The 21995-nt window shown below is 37.3% G+C and overlaps 2 protein-coding genes across 5 annotated transcripts in view; one reads left to right on the forward strand and one right to left on the reverse strand.

Annotated features, from left to right (window-relative positions):
• The window catches only part of GPR107 (G protein-coupled receptor 107), a 94418-nt gene that overhangs the window by 52516 nt on the left and 19907 nt on the right, over window positions 1–21995 (reverse strand). For 3 of the 4 annotated variants that reach the window (XM_069069384.1, XM_069069387.1, XM_069069388.1), the window contains 7 exons: window positions 21462–21518; window positions 17721–17831; window positions 17253–17386; window positions 11637–11712; window positions 10356–10429; window positions 9847–9964; window positions 5418–5575 (listed from right to left, as the gene is read on the reverse strand). In XM_069069384.1, coding sequence (XP_068925485.1) covers window positions 5418–5575; window positions 9847–9964; window positions 10356–10429; window positions 11637–11712; window positions 17253–17386; window positions 17721–17831; window positions 21462–21518 — 728 coding nt within the window. The remainder of the gene's footprint in view (window positions 1–5417; window positions 5576–9846; window positions 9965–10355; window positions 10430–11636; window positions 11713–17252; window positions 17387–17720; window positions 17832–21461; window positions 21519–21995) is intronic. The other variant, XM_069069386.1, reaches the window with a different exon arrangement.
• The window catches only part of TOR1A (torsin family 1 member A), a 381690-nt gene that overhangs the window by 30239 nt on the left and 329456 nt on the right, over window positions 1–21995 (forward strand). The gene's annotated exons all lie outside the window — the stretch shown is intronic.

A 21995-nucleotide genomic window follows, 5' to 3' on the forward strand; every position in this document is an offset into this window, starting at 1 on the left:
ACATGCTATTCTATACCATTCTCCAAGTCACTGATAAATATGTTAGATAGCACTGAGCCCACAATGGAGTTGTAAGATACCAGAAAAGAGAATTCCTTCAAAGAGAATTCTAACCATTAAAGAACCAAAGACTCTTTGGTTCTACCATTAAATCAGATCTGAACCCAATGAAATGAACTGTCACTGAGGTCACATGTCACCATGATATAAAAGACCTCCCTAAAATCCAGCCCAACTGCATCTATCTACATCATTCTCCTAATTCAGGGTCAGCAAAATATAGCCTAAGGGTCAAATCCAGTGGTTGCATAACTTTATTTAAAAACGGAAAAAAAAAACCCATTCATTTAAAAATATGTTGCAGATCATAGTTTGCTGAACCCAATTATGATTTTTTAAAAGTTTTATTTATGCTTTTCTATTTTCTACACAAAAGTTATCTGACATAACAACTATGTCTGACTCTACCAAGAAGACAAACTGGTGTTTCACCTCCTATCTCCTGGAATCAAGGTCAATCATTGCTTTCAATCTGAGTTCAGCTGCCCTTTAATGCCAAAGAATATAAATAGTTTAGTACTTTTCTCATAAAATTCCAAACAGTTTTCCAGAACTGGATCAATTCACAGTTCCAACAGTGCATTAATGTGCTTTTCTTTCCATAGCCCTCTAACAATATTTTCCATCTTGTATCATTCATGTAATTTGATGCTTTACTTTGCATTTCTCTTAATAGTAGAGACTTCTACCATTTTTTCATATGGCTTTTTATAGCATGCATTTCTCCTTCTAAAGACTTTATATCCTTCAATTGCTTACCTATTGGGGAATGGTTCATAGTCTTATATTTTTATGCCAATTCCCTCTATACCTCAGATATAAGACTTTTATCAAAGATATGTGATACAAAGATTTTTTTCCCCACTTAATTTTTCTTCTTGTTCTTGCTGCACTGATTTTGTTCAAGCAAAAGCTTTAATAATTTTATATAACAAAAACTACCTATTGTGTCATTTATAAGCAATCAATAAATCTACAATAATTTATTAAGGGCTTACCATGTGCCAAGCACTTTGCTAAGTTCTGGGGAAACAAAGATAATATACAATTCTTGTCCTTAAGCAATTTATATGCTATCACCAGGGAGACAACATGTATATAAAGTAAATGAAAAGTAAATTTGGGGTTGGGAAGGACACTAGTTGCTGTGGGATTAGGAGAGGCTTCATGTAGAAGGCATCCCTTGTTTGGTTAAGAATTCTTCACCTAGCCATCATTTGGAAAAGTACCTCCTATCATTTTCTAATTTTTTAATGACATGATCTTTTACATTTAGGTTGATTACTAGAAGCTTATGGAGACACAAGATACTAGTCTAAACCTATTTTCCCAGCAGTTCATGTCAAATATGGATTCTTTTTCATGGTAGTTTCATGGTGTTTTCAGGTTTAGTAATCATTGGGCTACTGTGATGTTTGATTCTGAGTCTTTTTTATCTAAATTGTTTCACTGACTTATTTTTTCTACTTTAAAAACTATACCAAATAGATTTCATGATTACTAACATATAATTTGAAACCTAGTGATGCTAGGTCCTTTTCCCCCTAACTTTTTGTCATGACTTTCTTTAGGATTCAATATTCTTCCAAATAAATTTTGTTATTATTTTGCCAAATTCCATAAAGTAATCAACTGATAATTTGACTGACATGTCACTAAAACAATAGACTATTTTAGTTAGTACTGTCATATTTATTAGATTGGCATGAACCAAGGAAATGTTTCTCTAATCATTGAAGCCTTCCTTAATTTCTACAAAAAGTATATTTTAGTTGTATCTATATACGTCCTGATTATGTCTTAGCAGGATCACAGGAGTATAGAGCTAGGGCTAGAAGGAACCTCACAATAATTTAGTCTAATCCCATCATTTTTAAGATGAGAAACATTTGGAGTGGCTAGGTGGCACAGTGAATAGATCACCGGCCCTGAAGTCAGAAGGAGCTGAGTTCAAATCTGTCCTCAGAGGCTTGACACACTTACTAGCAGTGTGACTTTGGGCAAGTCACTTAACCCCAATTGCTCTCCAAAAAAAAAAAAGATGAGAAACTTTCAATTCATAGCAACATTTTACCAAATACAGTGCTTTAGGCTTGGTGACATGGAGATGCCCTCTGCTGGTTAGTTAGGAAAGTCAGCAATCGATCATTTGATCCTGCTTAATGGTGAAGGAAAAATTCTGCCAAGAGCCAGGATGTGATTCAAAAACAAAAACAAAAACACAGAGACTATTATCAATTAACAGCCTGTTGATAAAAGAAGGCCTTAAGATAATCCAACATTTACCAGTGGGGAAAATAAATCATCAAAGCTCATATCCAGGCTGGACATATTAAGTAGTGACAGAAGCTACCCTAAAGCAAAGTCTGATAGTTTACTGACCAGATAATGTCTCAGTATTATAGTCTTTTCACAGTCAGAATTTCACTAAACTAAGATTTTAACTCTTTTCCTAAGGATATCTTAGTAGCTATCTGATTCACCTATATTCACCTGCAGTTAATTTTCATCATTAAATTTTAAATTAATTTTACCATTACAGTACTACTTCTAATTTGACCCGGCCTTGGTTTTTGTTTTTTTTCAGATTACAGTCTCTACACCCTTCATTTATACAAAGAACAGAAAAGAGTAAATGGTTTTATGGTAACACCAATTTAGCATTAGTGATTCCACCTGTGGGTCCTCCTTCCCCCAATTTTATCGAATTTTTGAGTAGTATGTCATAATGCAGTAGTGTCAAACTCAAATAGAAATGTATCCATATGGGCTACATTTTGACTTGTACCCCAAATTAACAGTGTCTACGTTGTAGCTTTATTTATTTATTTTTGGTTTTTTGCTTTTTGGAGGGGGGAGGGCAGGGCAATTGGGGTTAAGTGACTTGCCCAAGGTCACATGGCTAGTTAAGTGTTAAGTGTCTGAGGCCGCATTTGAACTCATGTCCTCCTGACTACAGGGCAGGTGCTCTATTCACTGTGCCACCTAGCTGCCCCTATCTATTTATTTTTAAAACATTGTATAATCACATTTTAATCTGGTTCTAGCAGCACTGGGGGAGTATTTGCTTCTGTGAGTTTGATGCTTCCAGTGTAGCAGATGTGAAGCAGCCAGGAAGCCCTGGATTCAAGACCCATTTCTACCACATCTTTTGGCTGTGTGACCTGGGCAAGTCACCGATCCTCTCAGTGCCTCAAGCAGCTCTCAGGAGGCTATAAGCAACTGAACAGCAACATATATATATCAGTAGAGGGAATTTCCTCAGTTGGAGTTCTCTATACCTGTGAAATCATAGATCTGGACCAAAAAAAAAACCAAAACCCAAACCCCCAAAAACTAAAACAAAAAACAACTTCCAGGACATTCATTTAAAAGAAATAATAATTTTAATCTAGTAGCAAGAAATTTATTTCTCTAACTCTATGGTTTCTTCCTGAGACCCACCCACTTGAGAGATTCCTGGCAGCTTCCTGAAGCCAGGTAGGTAAAGTAAATAAACAAATCTATCTGTGATTGTAAGGGTCTAGAATCAGTACTCAAAGCTAATGTGTGTTTGTCAAGATAATAACAATAAGTGCAAATTAAGTAACACTTTAAAGCTCACAAAACATTTTGCACTGATTCATATGCTCTTTCACATTTCATCTTTGAAATTAACAGCAATCTTTCAGAAGGCAGATTGGCTGGGGATTAGGAACAGGCCTATGAAACACAAAGAAATTAACCCATTTAAGTATTAAACTCACCACAGAAGTATCACACAAAACCATGATCTAACCAAATGAGTTAAGCTGTTTTCTCCATTACGCATCAGCCTCTGTTCTGAGCCCTCTTCTTGTTTTGCTCTATACGGAACTCTCCAGGTGACCTCATTGATTCTCATCCATTTTATCATCATCTCTATACAGATGACTCACAGATCTATATAACCAGCCCCAGTCTCACATCCATTTCAGGAAATGAACTCATCTAGTTCCTCCTGTAGTTTGGGTATGACAAACAAAATATTGCAGAGACATTTCAAATTCAAAATATCCAAAACAAAACTAATTTTATCTTTCTTGCCAAACTCTTCCTGTTATTGTACTTCCCTATATAAGTCAGGGGTATTACCATTCTTCAAGTCTCCTAGGTTAGCAACATCAGCATTATCCTCAACTCCTCATTCTCCCTAATCCTACAGAAACAATCAGTTGCAAATCTTGCCATTTCTACCACTACAACATTTCTCACACCTGAACCCCTTTCTCTATTCATACAGACACCCCTAAAGCTTAGGCTCTCATCCCCCTCACCTATTTTATTTATTTTGCCTTTTTAGAGGACAACTGGGCTTAAGTAACTTGCCCAAGGTTACACGCCCCTCACCTATTTTAATACCAATAGCTTCCCACTAGTCTTCTTACTTCAAGTCTCTTCCCACTCTGATCCAAGACAGGTACCAAAGGATTTTCCTTAAACACAGATCTGACTATCACTCCTCTACTCAATAAACTGCAGTGATCCCCTATTACTTTCAGGATGAAATATGAACTCCTCTATTTTGGCTTTTAAAGTCCTTTACAACTAAACCTAACGTCACATTACTCCCTTTCCTATACTTCATGGGGTCCAACTAAGTTGGTTTTCTGTTCCTGACACAACACTCCATCTTCCACATCTGTATGGCCATCACCTATGCCTGGAATGCACTTGCTCCTCACCTCCATCTCAGAGAATGCCTCATTTCCTTCTTGAAACAACTAGAGAATCTTCTATCAAGTCTTTCTTTCCTGATCTCCAAATTACCAGGGCCCTTGCTCCCTAACCACTTTGTATTGTATGTATGTATGTGGAAATGCTGCATCCCTTGAAAGAATATAAACTCCTTGAGAGAAGAGGCAGTTCTCATCTTTTGTCATTGTATCCTCAAGACTTTAGCACAGAAACTGGCACTGAGCAGATAATAAAAGCTTGCTGTTTGAATCTTAGACAGGAGTACCCTAAAGATTATTTAACTACATGAAACATTATTACCTTAGGACATAGTCTTTAAATCAAAGCAATTAAAAGAAACAAATCTAAATGCGAATTGTTTTTTACAGAGTGCTCAGGAGAAAGTCAACCATTTTGAAGATGGTTTCCATGCTGAAAAAATTTCCACGCTGAAATCTGTCTTTAGTTTTATTTTATCTATTTCACTTTATCCTCTTGGCAAGAAAATGCTATTTCAGGAGCTCTTTTATCTAGGAAATGTACACTCTATCACTAATGAGCCAGCACTTTCAGGTTCCTGTCAATGATAGCTGTTACTGTCTAGATGAGCACAGACTTTGAGAGACTGTAAGCTGCAGATGGGGCACTCCTGGTTTACTCACCACACCACTGGGAAAAGTATGGCTCCACAGCACAGCAGGTCTACCAAGAACAAAGCATCTTTCCACAAGCCATACTCAGTTGTTCCCTCCTCAGTTGATTCTATGATGATGTAGGCCACATTTGCCAGGACCTGAAGAACATGATGAGTCACTGAATTCTGAAGGATCACACAAAGCAGCAGACGCAAGAGCAGTAGTCAAGCAGGAGAACAGGACACCTACCTTCCAGCTCCCCACCAAATCTTTGCATTTTAGGCAAACTGGGCCTTAGCTCAGGTTAAATTTCCTAGCAGGTGAGCAGCTGGTACTTTACTGCCCATGGCCACAGCTCCTACATTATACAGATCAAGGATGACCCTTCCATGGGTCTCAGATTTTTTGGATAATGAAGCTGTGCTAGGTTTGATATTGTGAAAATTGTGATATTAGTTACATAAGAGGGGGGAAAATGGAAATCATAAGCTCTAAAACTCCTATCATTTCCCTCACAGGAAAAAATTAGTTTTAATTCATTTTAAGGCATTATGGTGCCAGGGATAGAAAGACCAAATGAAAAAGACTGTCCTCAAAGAGCTTACTAAGTCAGAAGATGAGGGAGAAGAATCGAAAAAACTTCCAGGAGAAGATGGCACATGAAGCAAGCTTTGAAGACAAGGTTTTTGAGAAGCAAAAATGAAGAGGAAGAGCACTGCAGGCCCAGGGAAGAGCTTCTCAGAATGCAGGGAGCCAAGAGACAAGCACGTCAGCTCTGAAGAATGGCTGGCAGGCAAATCTGGCTGGAATACAGAGTTCACGAAAAGCTGAAATGGGTTAGAAAGGTAGACAGAATTGAGATTGTAAAGGGCTTGTATCCTGGAGGCAAATGGAAGCCACTTAAAGTCATTGAGCAAAAGGATGACATGGTCTGACTTGTACCTTAGAAAGATTATTTTGGCAGGTATGTGAAGGGTAAGTTGGAGGGGGAGAGGATGGAATCAGAGAAACCCATCAAGGGGCTACTGCAATAGCCTAAGTACAGGATGATGAGGGCCTCCAAACGCTATGAGGCAATAATATAAATGGAAGGGGATGGATGGAGAAATGTTATGGAGGTGGAATTGACAAGACCTGGCAACTGAACAGATGTAAGAAGTGAAGAGTCGAGCATGACTCTGAGGTTATGAATCTGGGTGACTGGAAGGACTGTCATGCTCTCAGTGAAAATAGCAAAGCCTGAAGGAGAAACAGGTTTAGGGGACAAGGACAATGAGTTCTTTTTCAGATTATGTTGAATTTGAGATACTTATGGTATATCTAGGAAAAGATAAGCAGTTGGCAGCTAAAAATGTGTGACTAGAGTTCAAGCTGGATTAAAGCTGGATATACAAATCTGAGAGACATCTGTATAAAGCTAAATGAACTCACAGAAGTTGTAGAGATCTCCAAGAAAGAGCGCATAAAGAGAAAAAGAAGAAAAGGCACAGAGCCCTAGGAAACAACTACTCCAAGGAGACAGAAGATAGAAGAGGCATTGGAGGCTTGAAGATGGGCAAGAAGATCTGAAAGGGTTGATGATGGAGTGGAATAGAATGTCAATCAAGGAAAAATAAACATTTTTCTGTGTGGCAGGGAAAGCTCAGTTGAAATAGTGGTATAACTTCCACCAAAAGTATTCAACAGTTTGGAATCTTATATTTATTTTAAATGCATACGTGATGTCTCCCCTTTTAGAATATAAATTTCTTGAGCATACAGGCTTTCTCATTTATATCTTCATTCATCTAGTACCTATTATAGTGTCTAGTTTAACAAATTCTTGTCAACTAACAACTGTGGAGAAGGCAGATGGAAGGACAGGGGTTGAAGGAGGAGGGGAGAGTAATCCAGGGTTGAGAACTGACAGGACAGAAACAGCAGCAGGACAAGGAGGGGAAAAGAGTCAAGAGTGAACATGTATAATTGAATGATCAACTAGAAACTGGGTCAAGACTGTGAAGAGAAGGCAGTGAGGCCAAACAGGGAAGGAGAACAGGATGGAATGGAGGGACTGGAAATTACAGTACGATGAGTAGGTTTAGGAACAATGAGGTCAAGCAAGAGAGGAATTCCTGGGTTCTAAAATAGGGAAGTAAAATAATAATGGATCATGATAAACTTTAAAATGAAACTGAGGTGTGTGTGTGTGGGGAGGAGTGGGACCAACTGACTCTGCAAATAATGGTAATGGAGGATTCTTATGAACTGAGAGGTCAGGATATTTGAAAGGACATAAATGATTATTGTTAAAGTTCCCATGTTGAAGGTAGCACTCGGGATAAAGAAGAAGATTCTAAGTCAGGTACTGGTACTCCTTGAGAAAGGAGGTAACCCAGCAATACCACTTCTAGGGTTGTATCTCAAAGAGATCATAGAAGTAGAAAGAGGCCCCATATGTACAAAAATATTTATAGCAGCTCTTTTTGTTGTGGCAAAGAATTTGAAATCAAGGGGATGCCCATCAATTGGGCAATGGCTAAACAAATTGTGGTACATGAAAGTAACAGAATACTATTGTGCTAAAAGGAATGAGGAGGGGAAGCCAGGTAGCACAGTGAGTAAGAGCACCGGCTCCAGTGTCGGGATGTCCTGGAGATCAAATGCGGGCTCAGATACTCAGCACCACACCCAGAAATAACTGGCTGTGTAACCTTAAGCAAGTTATTTAACCCCGATTGCTTTAAAAAAAAAAGGAATGAGGAGCAGATGGACTTCATAATAACCTGGAGAGACTTATACAATCTGATGCTGAGTGAGAAGAGCAGAACCAGGAGAAATTTGTACACAATTAAAGACACAACGTATGTGTGATGACCAACTTTGATAGAATAGACTCTTCTCAGCAATGCAAGGTTATAAGAAAACTCCAAAAGACTCATGATGGAAAGAGATGTCCACATCCAGAGAAACAACTACAGAGTTTGAATGCAGACTGAAGCAAACTACTGGCTCTCTTTCTTTTTCTTGTTTTGTTTCCTCTTTCCCATTGTTCATTCCATCAGTTATAATCCTTCTTTACAACCTGACTAATGTTTTAATGTGAAGGTATTTGCAGATCCTATATTTGACTGCATACTACCATGGGGGGTGGGGGGTAGAGGAAGACAGGGCAGGAGAGAAAATTGGAAACTCAAGGGACTGTGGAACTGAATCTTGTAAAGTAAAAGTAAAAAAATAAATTAATTTTTTAAAAAAAGGAGGTAGAGTGATCCAGAGTCCATATGATTATGGGAAGCTCTAGACTAGATGACATAGATGGATGCAGTGAACCTCAAAGGAGCTGCTGCTGAATTATAATGTCAGAGGGATAATATGGAAGTGACACAGTGAGAACAAGGAGTATGCCAACTATTTTTCCTGGTTCAGTGTGTTAGCGGACATGAGAAAAGAGAACAAGCAGCACTAGAGAGGACAGCCAGAAATGCAGTGTTTTCTGCACTAAGTCAGGTTTCCATAAAAGCAAAAAGAGATGGCAAGAGTATGAAAAGAAGAGTTTAAAGATGAAGCTGGTCCAGCTATTCTGGGAACAGAAACAGGTTCTTTTCTATTCTTCAGTTTATGACTTTAGGTTTTAGTTTGTTATTAGTAGTTTCACTTCCTAATGAATACTATTTCAACTGGAAGATTTATGATAGAAGCAAAAGACCATCAAGTGGCTTATGCTCTGAAGAAATTTACAATTTAAATTTTCCAGATTACTCAAGATAAAGTGGTTATATGTGTTTAATACCATGAAAAATCCATAGCCCCAAAATATCTTCCTTGACTTTCCCCTGACATCTCCAAATTACAAATGTAAATATAGTGTACTATTTTAAAACTCTTAAGTGTAGTTCCTTTTTTAAATGGATTAGAGGTGATTTATTTCTATGATTCAAGTAAAAATTTGTTTCATTTCCTGAAAATACAAATTATTTTGAAATGTAGTTTTTTCCTAACTCCCAATTTCTTTCTCACCACATTTTTCTTTCAAAAGTCTCTTCACTAAGGTTCAATGACCTTAAACTTATATATCTACTATTTTATTACATAAATTAAAAAGTGAAAAACAAACTTAATTATCTGTTAAAGCAATAATTTCACTTTGTGTTTCAACTAACATTCTCAGCAGTAGAATCAAACTGCTTTCCAAGCTTACAGGTACTGATGTGCCAAATACTCTTCCTAAAATACCATACTGCACACACAGCTTCTGTGCACATATATGTCTAGGCTCAGCCAGTATCAGAATTGGAAGTTGCTATTTCAGAATTAGAAGTTGATTTAAAAGTCTAAGTCAGTGAAAAAGTATCTTCCCTTACTTTCTTGTCTAGATCAAAACTGGAATCAATAAATAAAATTTGTACTTCTAAGTTAGAGGCTGGTAAATCAATGCCTCGAGGGATATCAGGGCTGAGGTATGAAATTGCCTCACCTGCAGTGGGATGACGATCATAAAGATCTTTTTGTCTTTATCAGAAAGGATGTGTTTGATGAAAGCCCAGCCAGTACCAATGAGTGCAATAGTGATGAACAATAGTGCACCTTTCAATCTGAAAAAGAAATTTCAAAGATTTTAAAAATACCGACAAGTCTCACTGTGTCCAGGGCTTTCAGTAATTCACACGATTTTTGCAGAAAGAGAAATAAGTACATAGTGGTGGACTTTCACTGATACTTTATCCTTCTTATTATTATGCACCTTCTCATTTTATCCAGCAGCTCCAAAATAGCAGCACCAGGATCTGGCACCCTCCCATGAGTTTACCACCTGTCCTATGAGCAACCAAGCCTTGTAACTATTTGCTGAATATACTGACAGCTTTTCTTCACTAAGGCAGAGAGGAAGCATAAATGCCACATGAATGGGTAATCATGTTTATGGCAGCATCTTACATGACATTTCATAGCAGCAGTATTTAATGGACTATCTTGGATACTTACAGGTGTGTGATGTAGTATACAACAGCCCAACCTTCTATTGGAAATCCCTGAGAGGAGATGTAGTGGTAATCAATCTGAAATCACAGAGGACACAGTCATTTCAAAATACTTCAACCCAAGTCAAGTTTTCACTTAAGAGTACCATCCTCATACATACATAATTCCACTTAAAATAATATACAGATAATTTAACTATTGCAATATATTATTCTACTGTCTCAATACAATGCCACTTCACTGGTCACATTCAGCATGTGATTACACTGGTATAATATCAGGCCAGTTTCACATAACCAAAGACACACAAGTTAAAGGGATCAAAAAAGACCATCCAGTCATTCAGGTTGGTGAATTCGAATTATTCAAAAGAGACAGCTGCTTTTTCTTAAAGATATTCAAAGACCATCTCTCAGTAAACCTCTTCACAAGCCCTCACTAAAGAAATGTAAACACATCCTATGAATCAACTGGCTTACATCTAGATTAGCATACTTGGAAAGTGAATAACATTTGTTTCTAAGTTTATCTTTCCTAATAAAAAAAGAATCATAAGCTATGGCACGAATTATTTTGAAAAAATAAATCATCTTTTCAACAACAGCTTTCATTTCCTCTGAGGTCTTAAATAGGCAAGTTATAATTAATCACAAAATGTATCTATGCAGCAGTAGTCCTGAACTTTGAAGAAGTGAAGGCATTACATGGCCTATGGGAACACAGAAGGTCCTTCAGGAATATTTCTGGATTAATCAACAGTTCTCTTTTTTTTCCTGGTTATTATAGGGTTGAATCATTAAAAATGAACTCAAAGTCTAATTTTTACTTGCAAACATCCTATATCACAAAGCACTGGCTTAATTTTGATGGCTCAATTGTTAAAATATTCATTTACACATAAACAACAGCAAGCATATTAAAATGCAAACTAAATGACTTTATTTTACCATTAATTGCATGCCAGAACAAGGAAAATGCAAGAATTACAGTAAATGGTGGAAATAATTCAGTAGATGGCACTCTCATCTCAGAAAATAGCAAAAACTAATGTTTCAGGAGGCACTTAGGAGAGATGTTGTGCTACAGGTATGCAAAGAGGTTTTATTATCTGGAGGAGCCATGGGCATTAGAATTATGAAGATTTTCATTAAAAAGGGATTCTATTAATATTTGTTACCCACTTAAGCCCTCTTCCTTCAAGGTAATTTACTCATCCACTCTTTCTGTTCACTTACAAAAGAAGGAAACTACTGTAAAATGCACATAAAAATATATTATACATACTGCGTGGAACACCAAGGACAAAGATTTTGTGAAGGGGAGAGCTGCCATCAGCCAGTGAATCTTAAAAACATCATTCCTAAAAAAAAAAGGGGGGGGAAATTTGAGGAAGCATCTCACTGTCTCATAAGTGCTACTGTCTCACAAATGGCTCCAAACATCGGATTAATTTGTTAGAAATATAGTCAATGAACTCTAAAGGAAAACTGGGCCACTATTGTCAGTGGGGTTGGCTCCCATATTGAATTCTTAAAATCACCTGAATTGCTGAACATTGTCTACATCATGACTACAATCATCAGCAATGTGGAAACAAATGCTATAGACAAGACTCTGGCCTATAATTAAGCTGAAGGTACAACCTAGAATATTTACCTTCCTGGATATTTGGGTCAATTTCCTATTTTAGTGTATACTTGAGAGTTCATTAAAGGATGCAAATAAGAACAGATCAATCTCAAAGGCACACCACTAGATGGCATTAAGATTTACATGAAGACATAAAACTCACAGCATGCTAATTAAGGCAATTCAAGGCCCTAACAGTTGTACTGCTTTGTATCATTCTTTTTTGGTGACCCTTTCTGGCAGTCCATCAGACCACTAAATAATGAGTGGCACCTTTTCTTTTTTTACCTTCCAGTCCTCTCCCATCATTCAGGATATAAAATGTAATAATCTCAAAACAGGATTCCTTTCCTTTCTTGAACTCTCAAAGCACTTAATAGTTTTAAGCACAATGGCATCATATTCTGTATTACTTCTACTTTTATATGTGTGTTTATTATATATATGTATATAATATACACACACACCTTAATAGCTAGCCTTGCCCAGATCATAATCTCACTTCTATTTATATCCCCTTAGACATCCATAAATGTACCTCACACATATACACTACTCCATAAATGTTTGCTGAAGTAAAGGGATTGAGTCATGCTGGCAAAAAAAAGAATCTAAAGAATAACCCCCATACCACCAAACTCAACCATCAGTTAAATTTCACTTTATCCCTTTAGCCCCAAGGCCAACCACGAGAGAAGATTGACATAAAAGGAAATGTTTTTTATGAAGATCAATTTTAGTCATATAAAGAGTTAACATGACAAAAAAAAAAAGTGTATACGGGGAAAGAAAGGAAAGATTGAGTTGTGGGAAGGGGAGAAGCTTTGTTTTAAGTATTTAATACAAAATTGACATTTCAAATCTATAAAGAACTGACACATTTCTAATACTAAGATCCATTCTTCTAATAGGTAAGCAGTCAAAAGATCTGAACGAGCAGCTCTGGAGAGAACACACTGGTGGGGAGAGGGGGAAGTAGAAGGTGGATCCAGACCTTTGACTCACCGTACACTTTTAGAACTCCCAATATGGAGACTCCCTTCAAAGCCCTACTGGCAACTGGTTTGCAACTTATAATCTTAAAGTTGCCTGGGCCACTAAGAAGATATTTAATAAAAACCTGGAAAACTACTTAAAATTTCTAATAATAAAAAAATGCAAATTTAAAACATTCTGAGATACAATCTCATATTCATTAAATTGGCGAAGACAGTTCAAAATGATAAAAGTTAATGCCAATATGGCTATGGAAAAAATAGGCACATTATTAATACTACCAGTGGAACTATTAACTGATAAAATCTTTTGGAAAACAACACAACTACATATAGTAAGAGCTAGAAAAATGTTCTTACCCTCTAACCCAGTGATCTATAGCAGGACTCCCTAAGGATATTTTTCAAGGAGAAAAAAAGCCATTTCTAAATAAAAATATTCATAGCAATATTATTTATAATAGTAAAAAATCTGGAAACAACTTTTATATCCCTTGACAAGAGAAAAGCTGAATAAAGAATAGTATATGAAAACGATGAGAGTTATTGCACCATAAGAAAAGACTGAGATGAAAACTATAAAGATATAGCAAAACCAAAGCCCTACAGAATTGATTCAGTACTTTTTCTGTGGTGTCTGACTCTTTTGTTACCTCATTTGGGATTTCTTGGCAGATATGACTAAAGTAGTTTGTCATGTCCTCCAGCTCATTTTACGGATGAAGAAACTGAGGTAAACAGAGTTAAGTGACTTGCCCAGGGTCACACAGCTAGTGTCTGAGGTTGGATCTTCTGGATTCTGGGCCTAGCACACTGCACCACCTTGCTTCCCCATAGCATAACAAAGAGAAACCTAGCTTCAGAGGCAGAAAGACCTAGATTCAAGTGCTGGGTCTGACACATACCACCTGTGTGACTCTGGATAAATCACTGAACCCCCGCTCCTCCCAAAACCTCTCTGACTTTAAGTTGCTGAGCAGTTGCTGACTAGCATTGGTAGAAAAGATTTCTTTACTAGCAAATCAGCCCTACACCAATGGAGTCACAGGTCTAGCCCTTTAAGGAAAAAAAGGGAAAAGTGGAACAGAGCCCATCACTGTGTCCTTACTTCAAGCATTTCTAATGTGGTCAGCTTTGCCAGAGCCTGGGCTCCTCTGCCCATCTGCCATCCACTTGGAAAGCCAAGGGTCACCTCCACACCAGGATGAAGCACTGGTATAAGACTTTGGCAGAGGAGTAATAATAGCAGCAACAATAATTTTTTTTTAAATTAAGAGATAGTTCAGAAAGGAGCACAAAAGCAAACAGGAAGTTTCTGTTATTTTCCTAAAATTAACATACGCTAACAATTGTAAACAAGAGATGTTTACAGTTCCATGTTTAATATTACTTTATTTTTGTTTATGTGTATGAAAGAATTTTTTGATGGTTAGTAAATGTAAAATAAAATAAAATATTTAACTATTTTATAGTTATATAAATATAGATATATAAATCATCTAAACTGACCTAAATGAAATAATGACTCTTTAAAACCTCTCTGCTGACCTCCAATCTTTCATCTCCAACTGCCTTTCAGACATCTCAAATCGGATGTCCAGTAGATATTTGAAATTAAATATGTTCAAAACTGAACTCATTTATCTTCCCCCCCTAAATCCTTTCCTTTTCCTTCCTTCCCTATTACTGTAGAAGGCAACACTATTCTCCCAGTCTCTCAGGTTGAGAACCTAGTAATCATGCTTAACTCTTTACTATCTCTAAATCAACAGACATTTATTGAGTGTCTACTATATGCCAGGAGTTGTGCTAAGCAATGGGGATATCAAAGAGGTAAGCCCTCAAGGAGCTTACAATCTAATGGGGGAGACAATGCAAAACAAATATATACAAAGCAAGCTATATTCAGGATAACTAGGAGATAATTACCAAAGGGAAAGCACTGGAATTAACAGGGGTTAGTTAAAGTTGCCTGCAGAAAGTGAAATTTTAGTTGGGATTTAAAGGAAACCAGGAAAGTCAATAGCCAGTAGAGGAAGGAGAGCATTCCAGGCATGGGGGACAGCCAGACAAAATGCTGAGAGATGAGAGATGGGATATCTTGTTCATAAAAAACCCTCTCCATATCCAATCTGTTGTCAAAACCTCTCAATTTCACCTTGGCAACATCTCTCAAATATGCCCCATTCTCTCCTCTGACTCTGTCACCACCTTGGTCCGGGCCCTCATATGTGGATTTATTATTATAACAGCCTGCTGGTGGGTCTGGCTGCCTCAGATCTCTCCTTACATGAAAGTGTTTTTCCCAAAGTTCAGGTCTGATAATGTGACACACACACACACACACACACACACACACTCTCTCTCTCTCTCTCTCTCTCTCTCTCTCAATAAACTCCAGAGGCTCTCCCTACCTTTCCAGTTTTCTTGTATTTTATTCTCTACCACACACTCTTCGATCCAGTGACACTGGTCTCCTGGCTGTTCCCCAAATAAGACACTCCATGTCTTGGCTCCATGCATTTGGTCTGGCTACCCCCCAAGCCTGGAATATTGTCCCTTCTCAACTTTACCTACTGACTTCCCTGGCTTCCTTTAAGTCCCAACTAAAATCTTACCTTCTGGAGAAAGCCTTTCACAACCCCTCCTTATTCTAATGTTTTCCCCTGTGTTAATTATCTCCTGTTTAGCCTAAATATAGCTTGTTTTGTAGATATGTGTTTGCATATTGTCTCCCCAGTTAAGATTGTAAATTTAGGTGCTAGGTGGCACAGTGAATAGAGCACCAGCCCTGGAGTCAGGAGGACCTGAGTTCTAATGGGACCTCAGACACTTAACACTTACTAGCCCTGTGGCCTTAGGCAAGTCACTTAACCCTAACTGCCCAACCTTCCCCCCTCAAAAAGCCAAAAAAGAACCCAAACAAACAAAAAAAGATTGTAAACTCCTTGAGGGCAGGTACCATTCTTTGCTTCTTTTTGTACCTTGCAGCACTTAACACAAGTCTGTCACCTAGCAAGCACTTAATAAATGTTTACTGATTGACTGATTATAACTAAATATAAAGAAAAAGCACTACACTGAGCATTAGAAATGATTAAAAAATATATACATACAGGGGTGGCTAGGTGGTGTAGTGAATAGAGCACAGGCCCCGGAATCAGGATGACCTGAGTTCAAATCTAGTCTCAGAACTTAACACACACACACACACACACAAAACTAGCTGTGAGACCTTGGGCAAGTCACTTAACCCCAACTGCCCTCCAAATAGCAAAAAGAAAAAAAAAAGAATTCCCTGGGTTGGGGCAGCTAGGTGGTGCAGTGAATACAGCACTAGCCCTGGAGTCAGGAGGACCTGAGTTCAAATTCGACCTCAGACACTTAACACAAAAAACTAGCCATGTGACCATGGGCAAGTCACTTAACCCCAATTGCCCTCCAAAAAGCAAAACAAAAAACATACATACAGAGTGGAAGTAGGTAATTACGAGCAAAGAGCAGTAAAAATGGCCCCACAAAGTCCTGGCTTTTGGAGAAGATTCCATTTGATCAGTAATACACCAACACATCCCTACTTAGAATCATTTCAGGAAGAGGCTTAAATGTTCAATGCATTCACATATCATAATTTACCTACTAGTTTATAGCCTTTTAGGCAACAAATGCTCATCATTCTCTAACTGAAAATCCATACTCTCATTTCAGCTGGTTATTTAGGGACATGTGGACAAAATTAAACAATGTTACTACACATACGCAGCTGTACTCCGGTGAGAAACACATTAAGGAAGTTCTAACAGCAAGGGCTACAGAAGTGAGGAAGGGAGTCAAGTAAATAAACTCTGAAGAACTATCTTTATTTAACAAGTCTTCACTTGGACCAATGAAGAGAATTCGAAGCAGCTGTGATCTGAAATGATGCTTTCATTTCAAGGCTGGCATCACCCTAGTCCTATAATGTAATATCTCTGCTATTTCGAGAGAAATTTGTGTTGCCTAGATTTTATTAAATATTTGAGTTTGCTTTTAAAATATATTAGTAGGAAATAGACAAACATCATTAAGCAAATTGCAGGTGCAATGGGAAAAAATTAAAGCGACTCAGAGAATTGTTCTATTATATACATTCCTATAATCTATTTCAAATGGAGGAAGGGAATGAGGAAAAACTGTTGAAATTTTTTTCAATTTAGGAAGCTTGCAGGGAAGATGTAAACATGCCAATGTCAGCTGCTACTCTGAACTGAGGCCTTCCCAGAAGCTGAAGACTTACCTCCGTTTTCGAAGGATATGAATCCAAATGGTCCCAGAAAGGAAGAAGAAAAATGCCATGGAAACATAGAGTTTTGGGAGAGGAATTTCCCCAGCAGAGAGGTAACTGTCAGGATTCTTCTCTGTGATCTCAATCTGAAAACAAATCCGAGATGCACATCCTGATTTATTCAAAAGTGACACCTCCTCCTATCTCTGGAAATCTAGAACTTTACTTAAAGAGGAGTTTAAGGATCAAATACCTACAAGGCAGATTTGAATTCACTTTTCAATTTCTTCATTAATAAAACCTCTACTACTTTAGTATACTAGCTAGGAAGAAGCTATAAATGCCAATCTTTTTCATCTTGGCAGTTGGAATAACTCAAGAGTTAAGCATATGTGGTAACTATTAAAATGTCTTATATTTTTCACGGTTCACAAAGTCCTTTGGCCATCAACCCTGGAATATTTTCTGTAAAATACTCACATCAAGGCTGAAAGACAACTCATCACTGGTCTGAACTTCACTGACAAAACATTTGTGGAAATAAAGGCTGTAGAGACCTTCCTGGTCACTGGTACTGATATTGAAGAAAAACTAGAAACAAGGAGGAAAAGGTGTGTTCAAACTTAACTGAATGTACATGATCTATTTTAAAAATAAATGATAAATATCACATGGAAAAAGAACAAAAACATCCTACTTAAACAAAATGACTTCCCTTGATAGTATACAGTATAGACAAATGTCTTTCCTTGTTCTAGGATGATTAGAAGCTTACAGGTAAAAATAGTTCACAAATTATTTTTTCCCTTTAATAATATTTTTTTTCCAATTACATGTAAAGATAGTTTTCAACCTTCATTTTTGTAAAATTTGGGGTTTTGTAAAATTTTTCTCCTCTCCCTTCCCTCCCCAAGACAGCAAGTAATCTGATATAGGTTATACATGCACAATCACATTAAATATATTTCCACATTACTCATATTGCAAAAGAATCAGAAAAGGGAAAAACCACAAGAAAGAAAAAACAACAAAAAAGTGAAAATAGTATGCGTCTATCTCCATTGTTCTTTCTCCAGATATGGTTATCATTTTCCATCACAAGTGTGTGATGGAATTGTCTTGGATCACTGTATTGCTGAGAAGAACTAAGGCTATTACAGTTAATCACTGCACAATGTTTTTGTTGCTGTGCTCAGTGTTCTCCTGGTTCTGCTCACTTCACTCAGCATCAGTTCATATAAATCTTTCCAAGTTTTTCTGAAATCTGTTGCTCCATCATTTATTATAAAATTCTTATAGTATTCCATTACATTCACAAATCCCAACTTGTTCAGCCATTCCTGAATTGATGGGCACCCCCCCAATTTCCAGTTCTTTGCCACCACAAAAAGAGCTGCTACATGTGGGTCCTTTTTCTCTTTTTTATATCTCTTTGGGATACAGACCTAGTAGTGGTATTGCTGGATCCAAGGGTATGCATAGTTTTATAGCCCTTTGGGCATAGTTCCAAATTACTCTCCAGAATGGTTGGATCAGTTCATAACTCCACCAACAATGCATTAATACTCCAATTTTTTCACATCTTTCTCAACATTTATCATTTTCCTTTTCTGTCATATTAGCCAATCTGATAAGTGTAAGGTGGTACCTCAGAGTTGTTTTAATTTGCATTTCTCTAATCAAGTGATTTAGAATATTTTTATATGATTATAGATAGCTTTAACTTCTTCATCTGCAAACTGCCTATTCATATCCTCACACCAAGTCTCTTCTAAATACCCATGTTTCTAGGTTTTTAGTTTTAGTAGTACATATTTGAAAAGTATAAATGTGCTAGAGATTTAAAAGGATATCTGGGAATTGAATGGAAGAGTGAAAGCATAATATGCATCATTATCAATCTGTTCTGTCATATACTGGCTAAACTGGTAGTAGAATATATTTAAAATCACTCATAACAGTTGGAAAAACAAGAATTTCAGAAACAAAAATCTACAATTCAATAATCTCAAATCATATGAAGCCTCAGTTTCCTAGAGTGGTCAACAGATCCAAAGGACTAGCTGGTATGACTGTTCTGACAGAAAGAATAAAAACAGTAGTGGCATCAAGGGGGCATGTTTCAGTGATCACCACTTAAATCCCTAAAGAAAGTGAGGTTCAAGTGAGGCATGGGTCCTTGGGAGCCCAGCAAACTTGCAGTCACCACCTTTTTTATCAGATGAGGAAAACAAAGTATTCTTGTGCACCAAATCCAGCAAAATCCAATAACAAAAGAGTTAGTAATAGCTAACACTTAGACATAAATCATTTAACCTTTGGCCCTCAGTTTCCTTAGTCATAAAATAAGAGGGGTCTACTGCTCCTTTCAGCTATAAACCAATGATCTTGAGATCCTAGAATAGAATTAGCTAAGATTTGCAAAGCATTTTACAGATGTTCTTGTATCTGATCCCCCAACAACCCTGTAACATAGGTAATCTTATTTTTTACATTTTAATTTATTTTTTGGTGCTCTTTTCTTTGTTTTATAGGAGGAAACTGAGGATAAGGGGTTAGTGACTTACCTGGGGAACAAACAGCTTGTGAGTTTGAGGCAGGTTTAGAACTCAAATCTTCCTAATTCTAAGTCCAGCATGCCTCTCTATTCACTATGCTACCAATCTGTTTCCAAAACCATGCCATTGTAAGGAAATAATAAATTCTTATATTTTTATGCACTTGTTTTAAAATATTTCTTGTTTAGTAGTGTCTGACTCTTTGGGAGCCCATATATTTTGGGGTGGTTTTTTTGGGGGGCAGGGTGGATTGGCAAAGATACTGGAGTCATTTCCTTCTCCAGTGGATTAAGGTAAACAGAGGTTAAATGACTTGCCCAGGGTGACACAGCTAGTAAAGTGTCTGAAGTCACATTTGAACTCAGATCTTCCTGACTCCAGGTCCAGTGCTCTATCCACTGAACCACACAGCTGCCTAAAGTAACATACTTCTCTATTTCTTTATCTGTGATTTTGAAAAGCTAGGAAACATTTGAACTCTTCCTTTATTGGGTAGTTATAAAGGGTAAGAAATACATTATTTTTTTCCTGTTATCTTGAGGAATATTGTACACAAGGAACCTATTAAAGAACTCATTAAGAAGAGAAATGATTATAATAAAAACAATAATTACTGTGTATTTAATAGCTATGTGTCTTTAGGTACTTCATTTCACCTTTTTAGACCTGTTTTCCTTAACTGTATCCAGGTGGCACAGTGGCTAGAGTGCCAGGCCTGGGGGCAGGAAGAACAGAGTTCAAATTTGACTTCAGGGGGTGGCCAGGTGGCACAGTGAGTTAAGAACACGGCCCCAGAGTCGGGAGACCTAGGATTGATTCCGGGCTCAGATATTTAACACCCACACAAAATAACTGGCTATGTAACCTTGAGCAAGTTACTTAACCTCCATTGCTTTAAAAAAAAAAATTGACTTCAGACACTTAATAGCTCCGGGCAAGTCACTTAACCCTGTTTGCCTCAATTTCCTCATCTGTAAAATGAGAGCTGGAAAAGGAAACAGCAAACCACAACAGTATCTTTGCCAAGAAAACCTCAAATGGGATTACAAAGAGTCAGACATAACTGAAACAACAAAATTCCTTAACTATAAAAGGGAAGATTTAAAAAAGAAAATCTCTAATGTCCTCCAAATTTTAACAATCTATGATACCGTGATTCTTTTATTTTAGAAAAACAAGTGCTTTAAAATAATTATTCATCAGGTCAGGTTAGATAGTATAGTAGATAGAACACCAGCCCTGGAGTCAGTAGGTCCTAAATTCAAAGTCAGCCTCAGACATTTACTAGCTGTATCACCTTGGGCAAGTCATTTAACCTTTGTTTACCTTAATACACTGAAGAAGGAAATGACAGAGTACTCCGGTATCTTTGCCTTAACTGAGTCAACAGACTCAAAAAAAAAAAAAATCATCCACTCAGTTCTTTGTGCTTAGCTGCTTTCCCCATGCCTTTAAAAACAAACATATAACAAAAAAGTCCACACAATTTGTTATGGGGGATGACTGATCAGGTAGAAGAGGAGGATATATTCAGAAATGTGATGTAACCATAAAAAGTACAAATAAATTTAAAAAAATTTTAAAACCATTCATGGGATTCTAAAGTTAACTCTCACAAAACCTTTCCAAAATAGAAAAAAATAAATTCAAAGAGAACACCTACCTGAAATGAAACTGCCCCTTCATTAATATGAACTGGATAAGAGTTCTCTCCTGATACCTAAATGACATAATAAGTCACTTCAGGCTGGTAGCAGCAAATCAAATATGATGTTAAAATAAAAATAGTTCCTTTCCTTTTTATCTCATCTATCCCAAGCCCTCCAGAACCCTCTGTAATTGTTCGATTGTCCTTTCCATAAGGCTCCCCAACAGAGAATTCAATCATTCAGCATTTGTTAGTTGATTACTATTGTGCCAGACACTGAACTAAGCCCAGTGGCTTAAGCAAAGCAAGGCAAGTCAAAATAGTCCTTGCTCCCACTGAGGTCATAAAGAAGTGCAGCGCAGTGCTTCAGAGAGCTGGTCTCAGGACCAGGTAGAGCTGGGTTCTTATTCTGTCTCTAAAGCCTACTGGCTGTGTGATATTAGACAAGTGTCTCATCCTCTCAATGTGCTAGGCAATAATCTAAGACTCTAAACGAAGCCACCAACCTGAACTGGTAAAGAGAGTTCCCTTATCCAGAGAAATCCCAAG

This window comes from Petaurus breviceps, unplaced genomic scaffold, assembly GCF_028583685.1.
Source record: "Petaurus breviceps papuanus isolate PSGF00001 unplaced genomic scaffold, PetGlider_PUasm1.0 90779, whole genome shotgun sequence".
Lineage (NCBI taxonomy): Eukaryota > Metazoa > Chordata > Mammalia > Diprotodontia > Petauridae > Petaurus > Petaurus breviceps.